The sequence below is a fragment of the Camelus dromedarius genome, chromosome 12 (assembly GCF_036321535.1).
Source record: "Camelus dromedarius isolate mCamDro1 chromosome 12, mCamDro1.pat, whole genome shotgun sequence".
Lineage (NCBI taxonomy): Eukaryota > Metazoa > Chordata > Mammalia > Artiodactyla > Camelidae > Camelus > Camelus dromedarius.
The window spans coordinates 40,366,671-40,382,554 of record NC_087447.1 but is presented as its reverse complement, the minus strand read 5'-3'; the positions used below and the strand labels follow the sequence as shown (position 1 = coordinate 40,382,554).

At 36.5% G+C, this 15,884-nt stretch overlaps 1 protein-coding gene across 2 annotated transcripts in view; it reads left to right on the top strand.

The window, feature by feature from the left end:
- The window catches only part of USP47 (ubiquitin specific peptidase 47), a 112,492-nt gene extending 99,402 nt beyond the window's left edge, over positions 1 to 13,090 (top strand). For both annotated transcript variants that reach the window (XM_031460019.2, XM_031460020.2), the window contains 9 exons: positions 117 to 894; positions 5,499 to 5,674; positions 6,027 to 6,107; positions 7,559 to 7,674; positions 8,031 to 8,149; positions 10,022 to 10,152; positions 11,438 to 11,485; positions 11,576 to 11,706; positions 12,531 to 13,090. In XM_031460019.2, coding sequence (XP_031315879.2) covers positions 117 to 894; positions 5,499 to 5,674; positions 6,027 to 6,107; positions 7,559 to 7,674; positions 8,031 to 8,149; positions 10,022 to 10,152; positions 11,438 to 11,485; positions 11,576 to 11,706; positions 12,531 to 12,705 — 1,755 coding nt within the window. In that variant the 3' untranslated portion in view covers positions 12,706 to 13,090. The remainder of the gene's footprint in view (positions 1 to 116; positions 895 to 5,498; positions 5,675 to 6,026; positions 6,108 to 7,558; positions 7,675 to 8,030; positions 8,150 to 10,021; positions 10,153 to 11,437; positions 11,486 to 11,575; positions 11,707 to 12,530) is intronic.
- The last annotated feature ends 2,794 nt before the right edge of the window (positions 13,091 to 15,884 follow it).

The following is a 15,884-nucleotide window of genomic DNA, read 5'->3' as shown; positions in this document are numbered from 1 at the left end:
TTCAGATTTCATAACTTATTGTGCACTATCTTATATTGATGTGATATTAATCTTGTGATGAATGAGAATGTCACCAAAATTAATGATGTAATAAAATTCTTTGACTTACTCTTTAGGTGTTTGTTGAAAGTTCTGAGACTTTGGATTACCAGATGGCCTTTACAGACTCTCATTTATGGAAACTCCTGGATCGGCATGCAAATACAATCAGATTATTTGTTTTGTTACCTGAACAATCCCCAGGATCTTATTCCAAAAGGACAGCATACCAGAAAGCTGGGGGTGATTCTGGTAATGTGGATGATGACTGTGAAAGAGTCAAAGGACCTGCAGGGAGCCTTAAGTCTGTGGAAGCTATTCTAGAAGAAAGCACTGAAAAACTCAAAAGCTTGTCGCTGCAGCAGCAGCAGGAGGGAGATAATGGGGACAGCAGCAAAAGTACTGAAACAAGTGACTTTGAGAACATTGAATCACCTCTCAACGAGAGGGACTCTTCAGCATCGGTGGATAATAGAGAACTTGAGCAGCATATTCATACTTCTGATCCTGAAAATTTTCAGTCTGAGGAACGATCAGACTCAGATGTGAATAATGACAGGAGTACAAGTTCAGTGGACAGTGATATTCTTAGCTCCAGTCATAGTAGTGACACTTTGTGCAATGCAGATAATGCTCAGATCCCTTTGGCTAATGGACTTGACTCTCACAGCATCACAAGTAGCAGAAGAACTAAAGCAAATGAAGGGAAAAAGGAGACTTGGGATACAGCTGAAGAAGACTCCGGAACTGATAGTGAATATGATGAGAGTGGCAAGAGTAGGGGAGAACTGCAGTATATGTATTTCAAAGCAGAACCCTATGCTGCAGATGAAGGTTCTGGGGAAGGACACAAATGTATGTACTCGAAAAGAAAAAGGCCCCTTGAAACATCCTCAATTTTTTTATCATTTTATTTACATTTTTAGTTAAGAAAATCAGCTAAAAGTTAGGTACTTTGTTCTAAGACTACCTGTAACTTCCTGAATTACAAGATTATTCTGTGTCACCTTTGCTTTCCTTTTTGATGCTGTTGTGAGTGGTGTTCTTAGACCTGTGCATTAGACCTATGACAATAATGATGTCAGAACTCTGGTGAGATAATTTTTTTTTTTAAAAAAGAAAGAAAAGAATTAAGAATTTTTTTAAAGGAAAGGATTATAACAGTACTAAGTAAAAAAAGTGAGAGAGAGAGAGAAATAGTTTAAAAATTAACTAATATAGCAAAAAAAAAAAAAAAAGGCCAGACACTTTGTAAAATTTTATATTCAGTGCCCAGAAAAATTTTTATTTTTGCATCCCCTCCTTTCTTCCATCACCTAATGTAAATAGTGCCCTTCCTACACCCCCTAAAAAGTCTGTAACTAACTGGGAATGTCAGAGAAAGGAAAGGGTCTTTTCTTCCCCCCAAGTTTCTTTGAAGGAAGCTCTAGACAAGAGATGAACTAGAAATTCCAAATTATATTATCTCAGAAAGATGAGAGATCTCTCAGTTTGGGCATTTGGGACAAGCAACAAGAAAAACTTACCAACATTGTGTGAAATTTAATATAAAAGAATTCATAAAATAACAGACTAGAACCAGCCAGAGTTAGCAGGACAACCAGGTTGAAGATACAAAATCTTCAAGTACAGAAGGGAAATAGCTGAAAACCTAAATACTTTGCATTAGTCTTTAACAAGACAAATATTAATATTACCCCTTAATATTTTTATATTTTAGTTTTCACTTTTTTTGTTCTCACTTGAAGCTTCTCTGAAATTAAGAAAGCAAACATTGATATCCTCATTCGATCGATAAGAAAACTGAAACTCATAAAGAATGAATGACTTGCCCCAAAATACATACATAGCTAGTAAGTTGTATAACCATTCCTACAAATTGAGGCTTCTGATTGAGTGTACTTGCCTCCATTACTTCTGGAAGAGGGTCCCACTCTTCAGATGAGTCCATTTACCCACCCACACAATTATTATTTCCTGACTCCATACTATTCGCCAGGCCTGTGTGTTTGTTAGATGTGGAGACGGCTGAGTACAGCCTTACGCTGCGTCCCATGGGGAGAAGGTGCATATACAGCCACTGTAAGAGTTAAATGCTGTGATGCCTGGAGTCTCAAAATTGGGTCTTTTAAAAAGAAGTGGTAGAAATTATGAAATCAGTTGTAAAAATACATAAATCTGTGTTTTTAATTAATTAGGTCCAAATAACAATGTAATTATTTGACATCCATACCTACATCTTGCAGAAACTGAAGTGGGAAAATGTGGATTGGTGGGCTAAAATGGAGATAGAGAAACTCTCTTATAGTAATGCTTTAAATTGCTATGGAGTTTTTCTTATAACTCATTAACTTACGTTATCTCATTTTAGTTCTCAACAGTTGTGTAAAATTGATATTGTTAGACATTTTTCACTGATGAAGAAACTGGCTCAAACAGGTTAAATAATTTTCCTGAGGTCACACAGTTAATAGGTCACACTGCTGGGATCAGATTCAGGAATTCTGATTGTAAGCTTAGTACTCATTCTTCACCCTGCTATAGCTGCTACCACTGTTAACTTACTTTCCTCACATGAGAGTAATGGAAAGATAGCTAGTAGCTACTGTGCTTTCTTACCATACTTAACCCTTCAAGGACATTGGCATTGGAGAAATTAAAGATAGCTTCTCTTTAGGAAAAGGTTAGAAATTTATTTTAAGGGGTTTGTTTAAAATGATGTGCTGAAAACTTGACTACATGATAGTCTCAACCTTAAGAAGGGTTCAGTGGAAATACTTAGAATTATAGTCTGAAGGGTCTCATTTCCATCTTAGAATGGCCAGTGAAATCTTTACAAAGGAAATTGCTGGCTATTTTAACCTTTTTGGAAATTCATCGTGGGCTACTTTACTAGCATTCCATTGAAGTAGTAAACATGTGATGCAGAGAAATCATTTACTACAATTTATTGGGCTTTTAAAAGACATAGAGAAGGTTTGTTTGAAAATAAAAGGTGAAAACCCTGAAAATACCTTTTCATGTTTATAAAACTGGCTTACGGGTAGGGGGTGGGGATGATAGCCAGCAGCCACCAGTTTCAGGAGTCTCTACTAAAACTGCTTCATCACAGTTCCACAGGAATCTGAGATAGGTGCCTGGGAAACATGGATGATAAGTAATAATACAGGTTCTTCATAGTGCTGAAGTGGCAAAGTATCACAGGTAAACAAAGACTTTGATATCTGAAGAGTGGTACAATCTGTACAGTGCAGGCAACTCATTTAGGTAGTAACCAAACAACACTTTAAATGGTGTTCTTTAAGCAATTCATTATATTCCAGGAATTGTTTCAGGGAGTTAATTATAGACTTTTCTCTGAAAATGCTGTCCCAGTGTGACCTTGTTGTAGTCTGTAGGCACTGGGATATAAAGAGGAAGGCCACGGTAATAAAAATGGTACTGTATTTGTACTTTCTTTGTACAATTTTGGTTACCACCTCTTTCAAGAAATACATAAAAGAAAGGAAAGAAAAAAGAAAAGCCTTTGAGGCTATTTTGAGGTTGCACTGTGAAGAGACTGAACTCTTCAGTTTGAAGTGGTAGATAGGAAAAATTCTATGATGGTATTCTCTAAAACTACAAAATAATTACAGCTCATCAATTCAGCTAACACTTTGCCAGTACTCTGCTAAGCATTTTACATATATTGACCCAAAAACATACTGAGGTATAAATACTGTTATCGTCATTTTAGAATAGATATAATTGAAGTACAGAGATGTTAAGAAGTCAAAGTCACAAATCTAACATGTGAGGAGGTACCAGGACTTCATTCAGGCCAGGCCACCTGACTCCAGAACCACTGGGTCCTAATCACCATATTGGATTATATCAGTAACCAGTAAACATTTATGTCTTCCTATGCTACATCATTACTAGAAGTTATGAGAGAAACTAAAATGGCAGTGATCGCTTATATTTGACAATACTTTAGAATTTACTGCATATGTCATAACAGTAATCAATGAGACTGGTGTAATGATCCCATGAGAAAACTAGGGCTCAGAGAGGTTGGATGACTGACTGACTGACAGCCATTTATCAGACTCAAGTGGCAAAACTGAAATCCAGACATAGGCTTCTCATTTCTAACCAAGTAATTTCCTCATTACGCCATTCTTTCAAGAAATTTAGTACCTCACTGGATTGCATAAATAGAGGCTTGTTTACCAAGAGCTAGATTGTTAACATTTAGAGGCATACATTAAAGCTTAGAAATGAACGTTTTAAACAAAAGAAATGCCTCAAATGGTATATATGGTAAATAAAGTCTATCACCGTTTATGTTTTCTGCTAATGCATACTTGTCACATTTTCTATAGTGAACGTGTATTTTATAACCAGAAAAACAGTAAATGGGCCTTATTTGAAAAATCAATTTAGAAAAATTGACCCACCTAAGAGTTGAGATAACCTGAGAATGTAAGCTAGGAGTGTTTTAGGGTTTCATCCTGGACCTTTGATATAAATTTCACAGAAAACCAGTCTGCCCTCGAGGGAGCCTTAGAGCTGCATAGAGACCGTGGGCCTGAGGCAGCATGGCATCTCTTGTATTCTGCACTGCCTTATTACGAGAGAGAGAGAGTGAGGTTTTTGCTCTTTACTAGAAGATGAAGACCAGAGTAAACAGAAATATTCCAGAATTAACCTCATTAGTGGCTTATATAATAAAGGACAAAAGATTAAAATAGTAAGCATTAGGGAAAAATAAAGCTCCTTGAAGAAAGTCTGATTAAAATGCCAAGAGAGTGTAAATTGAAGCCTGGAAGAGGTGGGAGTTTCTGATCCATTTAGATACTATTCCTGTTACAGTCCAACCACATGATAAAACAGACGTCTTCATATGCTAGTCTTGACATTTTTGTCTAGTAGAAATCCCAGAACTGGATTTACTAACAGTTTTTGAGGCAGTTACTACATATATTACATGGCACTATTCTAAAGCATGTTAAACATATTACCTCATTGAATTCAGTGAGATGCCATGAGGTAGGTGCTGTTATCTCCATTTTTCAAATGAAGGAATGGAGGTACAGGGCTGGTGGCTTGCTCTGTGTCTCATAGCTAGTGAGGAAGAAGAGGCAGGTAACCAGAGCCCACACTGATTGCTGTATAGAACTAGAAAGGTATGTATTTGAAAAGAATTCCTAGAAGTTTGGTTTTGAATTCAGCAGCCAAAATAAATAAGCAGATAAGCACTTGAATATCTCAGAACATTTAAAGCTAGCATATATTCAGCATTCGTGTTTTTTGTCCATTCAATGTAGTATATTAGCTAAAACTCAAATAACTAAAAAGGGGTACCCTTTTCCAGCTTACAGAATAATAAAAAGTACATGATCTGTTTTATGTTTTAGCTACAGTCCAGGAGGTTTCTTTTACATTTTTGTTTCTGTTCTTTTTGTTTTTGTGCTTAGGGTTGATGGTGCATGTTGATAAAAGAATTACTCTGGCTGCTTTCAAACAACATTTAGAGCCCTTTGTTGGAGTTTTGTCCTCTCACTTCAAGGTCTTTCGCGTGTACGCCAGCAATCAAGAGTTTGAGAGCGTCCGGCTGAATGAGACACTTTCGTCATTTTCAGATGACAATAAGGTTGATTAAAATAATTCTGAATAATTAGAATCTGCTTTAAATCATAAATTTGAGAACATCTTGCACTACTTCAAGTAAGGTGAAATAGACACCCTAAAAGGGTAAATTGAATTGTGATGGTTAGTGGTTATTAGCTTTTCTGTTACTGTTTTCTCCACTTACCTAGGAAACATCTGTTAAAAGTTAGCTGTGTCAGTTATGTTCTAGGTGCTGGGGAATCAGAGGTAAAAGATACACCCCTTCTCAAAGAGCCCATAATTATAGAGAATTTGAGGGAAAAACTAAACAATTGGGGTGAGAATGGGTAGTTTATTCTGTTGGGACATCTAAAAAAAGTGTTTTTAATTTATAGATTACCATTAGACTGGGAAGAGCGCTTAAAAAAGGAGAATACAGAGTTAAAGTGTACCAGCTTCTAGTCAATGAACAAGAGGTAAGCAATGTACTGAAGAGAACTGTAAGGTCACTTTGGGTAGTTGTTAAAACCATACAGTGCAGAGATTTTATTACTAGTCACTTGTCTTTCTCTCTCTAAAGCAGGGGTTGGCAGGCTTTTTTAAGGAAATGTTTTAGTTGTGCAAGCCATACTATCTCTGTTGCACGTACTCACTCCTGCCACTAAAAGTCTCATTTACAAAAACAGGCACCAGATGAATGTGACCCTCAGGCCATTTTGTCATCTCGCTGGTCTAAAGTATTGCTACAGATGCTGGAGTGACAGCCTTTTCCTGCTTTTACAAGGGGATTTGTTTGTGCTTGTTTTCTGGGAACGATCATATATGCTATAGAAGGATAGGAGTTGACCTGTAGAGTATATGGTATTTTTTTGTTCACAGAGCCATTTTTAGTATTTAACGAGTATTTATCATGTGTTCCTTTTTTCTTTTCATCTTTTTTTTTTGAGGAGGAAGGTAATTAGGCTTATTTATTTATTTATTTTTAATGGAGGTACTGGGGGTTGAACCCAGGACCTCATACATGGTTGGCACACAATCTACCACTGAGCTATACCCTCCCCCATTAGTGTTTCTTTGTGCTCTAAGTGCTTACAAGTAGTAACTCCTTTAATCCTCATCAGTTAACCCTGTCATATAAGTACTGTTATTCCCACTTTATAGATTAAGAAACTGAGGCACAGAGAAGTAACTTGCCCAAGGTCATATAACTTATAAATGGTAGATTAAGGATCTAAACAGGCTGTGCATTTTGGAGAGTAATAAAATATCTTAGTTCCTGTGATATATAGGGTTGTAGCAAATACCCAGAAGAATAAGGTAAAGACTATTTTTAAGATATTTATAACATCTTATTCAGGACCTAGACACATGAAAAACAAATAGCAAATGAGGAGATAAAGTTTGCAGTTTTCAGAGAAGGCCTTTATTTGCTTAACCAATATTTTATTAGGCTTTAATCATATCTCTTATGTAATCTGTTACACTCGTTTTGACTTAAATCCTCTGAGTTTGGAGTTGGTGGACACCATGTCTCTTTTGAGATAATTAGTGAATGTATTTGGAGAATTAGTATGCATTTCCTTCACTTTAGTCCATAAGGGTCATTCTTTTTACTTCAAAATTATGATCATTGTATTAAAAGAAGGGAAATAGGAATATATTATCTCTTTTAACCTTCACAAAATTTCTGTTAGGAAGACACTGTCCCCAGTTTACAGATGAGAAAACTGAGGCACAAAAATGTTGTAAGTAGACTTGCTCAAGGTAGCAGGGTTAGTAAGTAGTGGAGCCAAGATTTAAACCTAGGGAGATAGACTCTTAAACCTAGTCCAATAATTGTCACTCTATAGAGTATAAATAAAATATCTTGTTAATCCTTATTTGAATGTGTGATTCAAGCTCTAATTATTTTTGTTTATATTCTTAGCCATGCAAGTTCCTGCTAGATGCTGTGTTTGCTAAAGGAATGACTGTACGGCAATCAAAAGAGGAGTTAATTCCTCAGCTCAGGGAGCAGTGTGGTTTAGAGCTCAGTATTGACAGGTAAAGTAAAACTAGTGTCATCAGCACTTTGAAGAAAGACTGTATGGTCAGTTGGTATAAACTGGTGTAATTTTCTAAAATGAGAAGAATTAAAAATTCCTGTACTATTCAAAAATAGTACTGTAGATTAATATAATAGAACTAAGCAGAAGTATTAGAATTTGGACTTCCTCTGCAGGATACCAGATTTGATGTCTTAAGAGCATTTCATTATATTTTCCCAAAATTTTAATGAGTAACCACTTGACTTTTATATTTGAATGTAGTTAATTTTTCCTTGATGCCAGATTAATGACATTTTTTTTAAGTGAAGAATTTCAAAGTTAGTAGTTTAAAATGTCTTATCACATTTGTAGGTTTCGTCTAAGGAAAAAAACATGGAAGAATCCTGGCACTGTCTTCTTGGATTATCATATTTATGAAGAAGATATTAATATTTCCAGCAACTGGGAGGTTTTCCTTGAAGTTCTTGATGGTATTATCTATATTTTTGTGGGGAAATACCAGTTAGAAATTCTCAAAATAATAGAAGCCTGTAGTTTTTATCAAATAATGAGTTTCTTCTTTCTTTCCTCTGGATCCCATTTGCCTTTTAAATATTTCTTCTTTTCTATAATTTTGAGAATATGAATTCCTTCTTACAGGGAAGTTGCAATTTCAAAGTTGTGTTTTTAGTACTTCTTAAAGAAAGTAAAAGTTTCTTAGCCATGTTTATTAGTCTCTTTTTTCATTATGACTTACTTTGTTTTGTGCTATAAATAATTTCAGAGATTTTTATAACAATAATTATATTAGTTTTCTAGGCTGCCACAAAGTACTACAAACTGAGTGGCTTAAACAACAGAAATTTACTGTCTCACAGTTTCAGAGTGTAGAAGTCTGAGATCAGAGTGCTGTCAGGGTTGGTTCCTTCTGTGGGTTGAGACAGAGAACCTGTCCCATGCCTCTCTCCTGGCTTCTGGTGGTTTGTCGTCAGGCTCCGGTGTTCGTCGACTTGTAGATGCATCCTCCTGATCTCTGCCTTCATCTTCACATGCTGTTCTCCCTGTGGGTTTTCCTATCTGTGTCCCAATTTCCCGTATTATGATATAAGGACACTAGTCATGTTGGATTAGTACCCACCTTAATGACTTCATTTTAACTTGAATACCACTGTAACAACCCTATTTCCAAATAAGGCCACCTTCTGAGGTACTAGGGGTCAGGACTTCAACAGCTCTTTTGCAGGGGGATACCACTCAACCCGTACCAGTGTAACAGTGACCTAGAAGAGCAGTTGTGTTTGTCACACCTCCTGGTTTTTATCAACAGTGGCACATTTGATGTAATGTTTTTTGGAGGAGTTAGGGGAGGAGAAGTTGGCTTTGGGGGAGATATCAAGGGAAACAACTGGTTCTATATTCTTTTGTGACATAGTGCTGTTGCTTAGAAAGATTTTTATTTTCCTATTTCTATAAAAATTAAAATATCTTAAGTTCTGGATGTTTTTATGTAAGATGATGATAGTTTTCAGAGGGCTCAATAATACTAATACCTCACTTATTTCAGGCTATTTCAGGTCTAATTTGCTTTAAATTTTCAGTGTTTGAAATTCTGATTAATTGACACGTTAACTGGGGAGACAAGGAACAAACAGGACACCGTCTAGATGATTTGTAGGCAAGTGCTCCGGATTGTAATTCCTTCTCTGACGTCTGGGGCCTTAGAGAATAATCACTGTGTCTGGGTAGGCCAGTGAGAGATGAAGGAGTCACCCTTATTAGGAAGGATTGAGTATATTAGCAGAGATGGATTAGCCAGAACATGTCACTGGTTGGTCGGTGCCTGCATCAGTATCATTTCAGTATATATTTTAGCATCAAAATACTTGAATAAGAAGTAAGTCATTGGATTAAATCCAAGAAACATTTATGGACCTGTAACTTGCCAGACATTGCTGATCCCTGGTGCTCCAGAAATGAATATAGACCAGCGATTGCACCCCAGGTGCACAGTCAGTAGGAGAACCAGAGCTGCAAACCTATAATTCCAAAATGATAGGTACTGAGGACCAAATCAGTACGGTTGGCTCCTGTGTACATTAAAGAGAAAGGTGACAGTTAAGCTGGGTTTTGAATAATCAGTAAATTTGGGAGTAAATGAAAAGAGAAGAATTAATGATAGCTTGAGTGAAATAAAGGAGATAAAGTGAAGATGATTTGATAATGATTTTCACACAGGAATCAGAAGGGAGTGATAAGAATAATGCTTAAAGTAAATCTTTTTGTTTAGTCAGGCAGTACAAGAAGAGGCAAATTATGAACTTGTGGAGTAAATAGAATGACAGCCTAATCTTGCGTATTCTCAGGGGTGGAGAAGATGAAATCCATGTCACAACTTGCAGTTTTGTCCAGACGGTGGAGGCCTTCACAGATGAAGCTGGATCCCTTCCAGGAGATTGTGTTGGAAAGCAGTAGTGTTGATGAGTTGCGAGAGAAGGTAAGCTCATTTTAAACAAAATGAACTAATACAAGTTTTTCGCCATGTTGCGTAAGAGATACTCTAGGCAGCGATTGCCAAACACTGACGCAGCAACCTCTCTCTCTTTGTCTCTGTCATACCTTGTGCCGCACTATTGCTTCTGCTGCTGATGCTTTGAAAAATGACACTGGCTTCTGGCCATCCAGAAGTGGACCCTCACTTTCTGTGACTTGCATCAACTTTGTCCTAAGTAGTTAGGATTAGTTAGACTTACTAGAGTAAATTGCTGTATGTATTTTAAAAAACAAATGAGGTAGAATTGAGTAGGGAATCCAGATGAAGGTCTCTTTTGCATTTCAAATGTGGGAATTCTGAGGATCTCTGGGGAAAAGGTGAATTATTTATAAGTGGTACTAGGACAATTGGCATTTTGGCAAAAAAATCTATTTGCATATTTCACACCAAACACAAAAATAAATTCTAAATGTATTAAATTTATATCTAAAAATACAATAAAATGATAAATGTTTTAGGCTTTTAGAAATATTGAAAATATTTTTATAATCCCAGAGAGGGAAGGATATTTATAATACCAAAAGCCAAAGAAAAAAAAAGATGGACAACATAAAAGTTTAAACTAGTGCACAGCCAGAAAAAAAATTTTTTTTAAGCAACCTATGAACCAAACTAAAAAAAGAAGGAAAAATTATTTGAAAATATGTGAAACATGATGTCCATAATTTAAAAGGAGCTACAAATTAATAAGCTAGACAGTCTAATTTTAAAATAAGTAAAGAACATGAATAGGCCGTTAATAGAAGAAGAAATACAAGTTAAAACAATAGCATTTTTAAACTCTTTAATTGGTAAAAATTTAGAAAATCAGAAAATACCTAGAGTCATCAAGGTTTGGGTAGAACAGGCAATATCATGCACCTTTGATAAGTGGTTAAATTGATATAATATTTTCAGGGGTAGTTTGGCTTTGTTTATCAGCATTTCAGATGTGCAGTTCCACATCTAAGAATTCAGTAGTTTTGAATATATGATTTCAATTCATATAGTTTATATATGCATAGGGAAAAGGTCTGGAAGGAATATACTAAATTGATATCTCTGAGACATAGCATTTGCAGGTGGACAGAGAGTGTTCCCTTCCTGCTTTTTAAAAACATTTTATATCAAACATATTATTTCTTTGAAAAAATAAAGCTGTTTTTGTGTTTATATGGCAAAAGGAAAATAACTTGTCTAAGCAAATTTATTTTTTTAATGAACTCATGTAGATTGTTTCCTTTTACAGCTTTGCGAAATCAGTGGAATTCCTTTGGAAGATATTGAATTTGCCAAGGTAAGGCCCTGAGAACGTTTGCGTCTGGGTGCTAGGGCTCAGTAAACACGGCTAATGGTATGATTTATTCATTCATTCATTTCTCCTTAGGGTAGAGGAACTTTTCCCTGCGATATTTCTGTCCTTGATATTCATCAGGATTTGGACTGGAATCCTAAAGTTTCTACCCTGAATGTCTGGCCCCTTTATATCTGTGATGATGGTGCAGTCATATTTTATAGGTAACATTCACAGTGTTTTGGTTATTCCTAGTGATGTAGCATTTTTGTTGTACCTATATTTCTTTTTTTCATAAATAGCTTTATTATTGTTATGATATACAGCAGCCCAGATGTGTAGTAGAAATATAGTGAGAGCCACATGTTACATTTTGCAATTTCTAGGAGCCACATTTTAAAAAATAAAAAGGTGAAGGTAATTTTAATAAAATATCTCTAACCTAGTACATCTAAAATATCATTACAACATGTAATCAATATAAAAATCATTGTTAAGATATTTTACATTCTTTTTCTTGTAAGTTAGAAATATTGTGTGTATATTACAGTTGCAGCCCATCTCAATTTGGATCAGACATGTCTCAGGCATTCAGTAGGCAAGTGTGCCTAGTGGCTACCGTACTGGACATTACAGATACAGAGGAAAAAGGATAGTCATTGGAGCCTGACAAATATGGGTTCAGATTTAGCTTTGTTATTTACCTAGGTCCTCATCTGTAAAATGACAATGATGTCAACTTCGCAGGATTTTATGAGAGTTAGGCTATTGCATTTTAAAAAAACTGGTATAGTGCCTGCTAAAAATAGATGTTCATTAATGATAGCCATTATTATACTAATAGTAACATGGAAATTATTCTGTGCCATTTTTAGAAGTGTGTACTATGTTAATACAACAAGCACATTAGAAATAGATGAGGTTATTTAACTTCAGTGGTGACAATTAGATTTCATTTTCTCACTGAGAAGCATTACGGCATTTAAGCATAAATTAAAGGAGGCAGATGACTAGACTGGTCTAATATGTATTAATATTTTAAATGTAGGGATAAAACAGAAGAATTAATGGAGTTGACAGATGAGCAAAGAAATGAACTGATGAAAAAAGAAAGCAGTCGACTCCAGAAGACGGGTCATCGTGTAACATACTCACCTCGGAAAGAGAAAGCACTAAAAATATATCTGGATGGAGCACCAAATAAAGATCTGACTCAAGACTGACTCTGCTAGTGTAGCATTTTCGCTGGGGGATTTTTGGTTTTAAATGGGTCACTGCTACTGTGTAGTGCCATTACGGCCGGACGTGGTTAGGGGTAACCCAGTGACACCAGCACTGATTGGACTGCCCTTCACCAATCAGAAGCTCAGTGCCCAATGGGCCACTGTTTTGACTTGGAATCATGTTGTGCACTATAGTCAAATGTACTGTAAAGTGAAAAGGGATGTGCAAAGAAATAAAAACAAAAAGCAAAACCTGCTACTAGAAAAGGGGGAAGGGGAATGAGTAAACTTTTCTTGCGGACAGATGTGCACATAGCCGCTAGTAAAACCAGCCTCAAACAGGATGCTCATAGCTTAATAATAAAAGCTGTGCAAAGGCCATGAATGAATGAATTTTCTGTTTATTTCACTGATACACACATTACCTCATTGACAATTCAAAAGTAAATGCAACGTGTGTTGACTCTTGGAAAGCAGCAAAAACAGGAACTGAAGAAAGAAATTCTTAGAACCAGCTGTAACCCAGTAAAGAATTGTGAAGTTGTGTTTTTATTTAGTTTCATTTTTTGCAGAGTATTAAAAACATGATTCTGGAACATCAAAACGTTTCCCTAGACCGCTCCTAGCAGGTGGCAGCTCAAATTGCTGCAGTATTGTAATTATAACTGTACGTAAGTTATGGATGTAGAGAATACGTTTTACTCGTTCATTCAGCATGTAAATAAAATTGATCCTATTGAGTTATCATAATTGCAGTCCAGCTATTTCCCATGGATATTCCTTTCACAGATCATTCATGACGTACATCTGTGTACACTGAAAAGTATAGCAGTCCGTGTAAATGTAATCCTCAGTGAGGTTCCTCAGTGCTGAGTCCCACACGATTGGATTTGCCCTTGTTAATGAGGTTTTTCTTTTCAGCGGCTTTGAGTTTTTTCCTTTTGTACATTTATTTTTGAAGATTTACTTCAAGTTTGAATCTTCTAGAACCCTTATAAGTCCCACCTTAATTTTTGGAGTTGATATGTAGTTACATGTAGTTTAACTTTGGGGAAGCGTCTTAACATCGTGTTGAATAAACTTGCTAGTATGTCAGTTCATGGCACAGGCTAACGCAGTCAACATGATCTCATTGCAGAGTCTGTTAGGATCGGCAAGTTTTTGCTTTGCTAAATACACCTATTCAATGAACACAATTCTACGTAAATTTTGAAAATACCATCTAATTTATAAAAATAAAAAGGTTTTGGTAAAACTTTTTCATGCCAGATGCTGTTTACAACAATGAACATGCCAATAAAACATTTGTTCATTCTGTTGTGTTATTTTAGTCATTAAACTTTTGTGGATGAAGAGCCTGGGTTCAGAAGAGATCTGTTTTCTTTAATACAACATTTTGCAACGTGTGTTGAATATCTCATTTCTATGATTATGTTTACAGTAAAATTCTCATAAGAGAGATGAGAAGATGTTAATACTTAACCATTGGAGGATCCTGTCAGTATTTCAAAATCAAGTTTTGACCCATTTTTCCTTTTAAGAAAGAATTAGAAAATATCATTAGCAAATGTGGCTACAGTGTGAATGTAATGACTGAGATTTCATAGTATCTTAAAAGTCTCTACAAGTTTTCTAAGGTTTTTTCTGGCTATTTTTTATTCCGTGTAAACTGTAGCATTCTGCTAAATTTGAGGAAGTACTGTTCTGACTTAGCATTAGTGAAACTGGTGGTGTTCTCAGAGAACTTGAAGCATTTGTGATGAGTTGTCTTTCGGATCACTTAGATTTTCTGGTGTAACGTGGTAGCTCTTTGGTTCTGATACAGGCCTGCTCAGCTTGGGATGTAGGGGTTAGTAAGTGCGGTTTCTGCTTTCTAAGACGGTCTCTGTGGAGCAGAGGAGGCCGATTTGTAAACAAAACGGGCTTTGAGCCTTGTTTGGTTTAGTGTTCCTATAATAGCAAATGGTAGAATCCTCATACCTGCTCCTCATTCTGTGCCTTCTGCCCTGTTTTGTTGTTCATGTTTGCTGCTTCTAATTGCAGGCGTATTATGAATACCAAGAGTAAAGAAAGTATATATTTCATTATAGAAAAGAAAAAGTTAAAGTTTCTTGCTTTTCAGTGTCTAGAGAAAACACAATGTTGTACTTTAATAGTTTCAGTAAAAGGGTGTTGAACTTCTCAAAGTAGCTTTGTGGCAACGGGAATGGTGTTTTGCAGAAAGGAGGTTAATGTGCCAGCCTTCCCCAGATTCAGAGAATCAAGTGAGCACCTCTAAGCCGAGAGGCAGAGCACTAACTGTGGATCAAGCGCCCCAAGCCCAGGGGCACTGGCACCTGGTGATCACTCATCTGCTGAATCTTCTGATGCTGAGGCAGGCCATGATCAATTGTGACCCTGCTCCCTTTGGGTCATGCTAAGATTTTGAAGAGTTTTTACTGTGGAGCAGATGAGTTTGTGTCACCCAGGCGTGCCCTGTGAGAACCAAGTACCTACATTTCTGAGGCAGGTGCGGAAGGTCAGGGGTGCATGCATTCTGGCCAGAGAAGCAAGAGCTCCGGTTTCAGGACCATACCTTATTTGTTTAGCTGGTCTGTACAGTGTTTGTTTGGCTGATCTGTACAGGTTTGCTAGAGGAACATCTGCTTTTCAAACTAAGCAGTGTAAGTAAAGAGTAGTAGCCATGAATAGATAAAAATAGTGAGAGAAGGAGCCCTACACAACTACAGTGCTTGGTGATCTCTTTTGTAGTGGAATGGAAAGTACTTTAAAATTCTGAGGAAACGTGGGTGAGCTGTGCCACAGCTAGAAAACAGTCAAGCTACTGGTTGCCAGGCTGCACTGTTAAGAATGGTATCTAGGCTGAGAGAGGAGAGAGCTGCCCCAACATGGCCCCAAGATGAGGCGTGCACAGCATCAGAGCACTGCAGCGTGATCACTAAATCTGGAAGTGGCCTGTGAGTGTATGGCACACACAGAACCTTTCATTCTGGTTCACTTGCTAATATCTCCTTTTCAACTGGCTGCTATAGTTCTCCCTGTGAATTTTGTCCCTTTGTTTAGCAACAAGAGACTAACCAACTCTTGCACTTATGACTAGCAAATTGTAGTCAAGAATATATGGAAGAGATCATGTGAATTAGCAAGTTTTTGTTTGCTAAATGAAAGTATTCCATTAA